Raw genomic sequence first — 3,525 nt, forward strand, 5'->3', positions numbered from 1 at the left:
ATGTACAATGCTCCTGTAAATGGTCTAGCTGAAGTATTTAACAAAACTCTTTGCAGTTTGCTAAGCAAGGTCGTTGCAAAGTCTAAGCGTGACTGGCATGAAAAGATAGGTGAAGCACTTTGGGCATATAGGACGACATACAAGAATGCAACACAATCTACCCCATACTCGTTGGTGTATGGTGTTGAGGCTGTCCTACCCTTAGAAGTTCAAATTCCATCACCAAGAATTGCCATTCAAGAGGGTTTAACTAGTGATGAAAATGACAAGCTTCGATTGGCTGAGCTTGAAGCACTTGATGAGAAAAGACTACAAGCTCAACAAAAATTGCAATGCTATCAAGCTCGCATAACACGCGCATTCAACAAAAAGATTCGACCTCATTCTTTTCAAGTGGGAGACATGGTCCTAGCAGTGAGAAGGCCTATCATTACTTCGCGCAAAACTGGAAATAAGTTCACATCAAAATGGGATGGTCCTTATGTGGTACGAGAAATCTACACTAATGGAGCATACAAAATTGTTAATGCTGAGGGATTGCGCGTAGTTCCAATTAATGGCAAGTTTTTAAAGCGCTATTATTCATGAAGTGAAAGCCTTGTAAACTCCTAAGTAAGAGGATAAACTGCTTACCAAAAAAAAATGCATTGTTTGAACTACGTTGGCTTGATCTTGCAAGATAACCTGTTTATTTAGCAAGTACGTAGGCAGGTTGAAAAAAAAAATCAAGTACAGCCACATAAAAAAAAATCATCCTCATTATACTACTCCTGGCCCGCAAGAGTATAAACTATGTACGGCTAAACAAAAAAAAAATAAAAAAATAAAAAAAAAATACTCCTGGCCCGCAAGAGTATAAACTGTGTACGGCGAAATAATAATGAAATAAATTCATATGATAGAGATGAATAAAATAAAATGTAATGAAAAGAATGTCAAAAAAAAAGAAAAAGAAGTGTTGTTCGACTACTAAATTAAACCATGAAAAAAAGGGGGGGTAGTCTATTCTCAATCCATCCACTCAAAAGGTTTGAGCAGTGATTGAAGCTCTTGAAGTTGAACTTTCTGTTGCTCTAATTGGACTATCTCATCAGCACTCAGAATAGGAGTTGAATGTAGGTCATCCAAAGTCTGCTTCATAACCTTCATTTGTTCTTCAATTGATGTGATAGATCCTTTGCTAGCCACTAAGTCATCTGTCAGACGATTCTTCTCTTCGCAAGCTTTTATCAATTCAGCTTCAAGATCTTCTACTCTTTTTGTGACTAAGGCATCTTGTTCCTTCAATTGCTCTTGCCTTTTCTGCTCATTAGCAAGGTTGGACTTCGCTTGCTTGAGAACCTCAGATTGAACAAGTATGTCTCTTGTTACTTGTTCAGATCTTTGTCGTTTCGCTGCAGCCTCCTCCAAAGCAAGGTAGGATTTGACTGAACAAACATAAGACTCAACTTTATGCTTCAGCGGAGCCGGGTCACCCTTGAGGTTTTGTATACCTCGATACACCATGGAAGCTTCTTCAAACCTTTTGGGTACCTCCGAATAAGGTGACGCTTGCAACATTGCCAAATATTGAGCGCCTATCTATTTTATTGCATCTGCAAAAATAGTACAAGAAATGGGGCCTGGTCGAAACATGTTTGCAGACATAGTAGGAGCGCAGACACGCTGAGATGAAGCTGTACGGTCATCAGCAGCTGACTGTCGAACCTCTAAAGCGTTGGAGGCAAGCTCAAGAGAATGAGGACCATCTACTGACTTTAGGCTTTGAGTAGGAGACTGTATTTCCTTCCTTGGTAAACTAAGAGAATTGTCACGAACTTTATTCGTAGCGATCCTTATTCCCTTCCCCTTGCCAGCAGTTGGTCTCGGTACAGGTAAAATAGCCTCAACCTCTAAGAAGTCAATGGCGACACTCTCGAAGTCTTGATCGTCCTAAAAAAAAAAAAGTGTTGAATACTTACAAATGGTATGTCAGTAGGAACGATAGGAAAATCTTGAAGATCACCAAAAGAGTCCGCATCGTTTAAAGTGATGTCCTCTTCATCAACAACGTCTGATCGCCTCTTACTCCTACGTTTATGCTTGTAGTTGACGTCAGATTCTCCGTCACTAGAGCTTCCTCCTTGGCTGACATCTCTAGCTGTCGTCGATTTAGAGTTGCCTTGATTAGACAGAGGCTCATGACTTCTTTTACCACCAGTATTGGTCTTCGGTTGAGGAGCACTTTTGTCACCAGCATGTTCCTGGCTCTTCCTAGACTTGTTAGGATCAGCTTCAATACTTGCGCAAAGGACGTCAACCTTGTCTCTAAGGTCATTAACTGTCACTTTAGACCACCAAGACCGAAAAGCCTGAGTTACAAGGTCACGCCAATTCAGGGAAAGACAAGGAGTCAACACCCGGGATTGACTGCCACAAAACAAAATCAAGTCCCAATGCCGAAGAGCTTCATAATAGCCTACAGATTGACGATCACCTACCGGGAACATCTTGACAAAACCCAAATTGTCTACCAAATCGATGAGGATTGTAAGGCTCTATGAAAAATTTGTCACCGGAACGTACAGGAATGTAGCTAGAGCGAAGGGAGATGCGATAGCCAAACTGTGGAATCTCAAGCTTCCCATCATCAAACAAAGCGATGTTCTTGTTCTTGTTCTTGTTCGGCACGGTACACCCAACCCTCGCTGTGGTCCCTTCATGTATCAGATCTCGTGCTTCTTTATCCTTAAAATGCTTTGAACTTTAAGAACCCGAGAATACAGTCATTAAAGGGCCTAGGAGAGCTAGATCCAGATTGTGATGAGTTCCGAAATAGTATGCGAGCCAACTATACAAGTAATGGGATGGGAGGAATGAACCAGAATAAGAAGGTTTGGGAGACCTTGAAATGTTGTTCAGACCATGATAAATGCCTCCTAGGACAGGAACTGCCAAGCTGAATGGTTTACCACAAGCCATCAAGGTTGCAATCTCAAACGTCGCAGGTCTTATCGATCTACTATCACACTGCGGAAGTACAAATGCGCATAACCAACAAGACAAGAAAGCAGTAGTATAGGTTGTTCCCCTTCTATTATTGCCGGGAAGACCTAAATGCTCAAACATGGATAACTCATCATTCTTCCACGCTGGAGGTACTTCTGGTAACGTTCCGTCAGGGTCATGTGTAGATTGTGGAGGAGTCGAGAGATATCTTGTCCTCTTTGGCAGTGTGGCATAGCGAATTTTCTTCTGGTACCAAAATCTAATCCATTCTTTGGCTGAAACCTCCCTCCTTGAACCCGACTCTTTGTAAAGGAAATGATAAGCAACAAACAAATGCTCACAAGCCTTCAAAATGTACCGTTTATTGTCCTCATTTGTTACTGTTAGGGTCGCAGAATGAGGGACAGTCTCATCATAAATTTCCCCATAAATGGGTAAGCCACCTAGTCTATGCAAATCCCACAGTGAAATGGACCACTCTCCTGCCATTGTATGGAGTGTGTTTGTGGTAGGGCACCAACTCTCACATAATGCTCG

General features: G+C 41.7%; 1 protein-coding gene across 1 annotated transcript; it reads left to right on the plus strand.

Annotated features, from left to right (window-relative positions):
• LOC145575544 (uncharacterized) lies at positions 1-588 on the plus strand. Its single transcript, XM_081633400.1, has one exon. The coding sequence runs from the start codon at positions 1-3 to the stop codon at positions 586-588; it is 588 nt and encodes a 195-aa protein (XP_081489526.1).
• The last annotated feature ends 2,937 nt before the right edge of the window (positions 589-3,525 follow it).

The sequence above is a fragment of the Chenopodium album genome, chromosome 13 (genome assembly GCF_948465745.1).
Source record: "Chenopodium album chromosome 13, dcCheAlbu1.1, whole genome shotgun sequence".
Taxonomy (NCBI): domain Eukaryota; kingdom Viridiplantae; phylum Streptophyta; class Magnoliopsida; order Caryophyllales; family Amaranthaceae; genus Chenopodium; species Chenopodium album.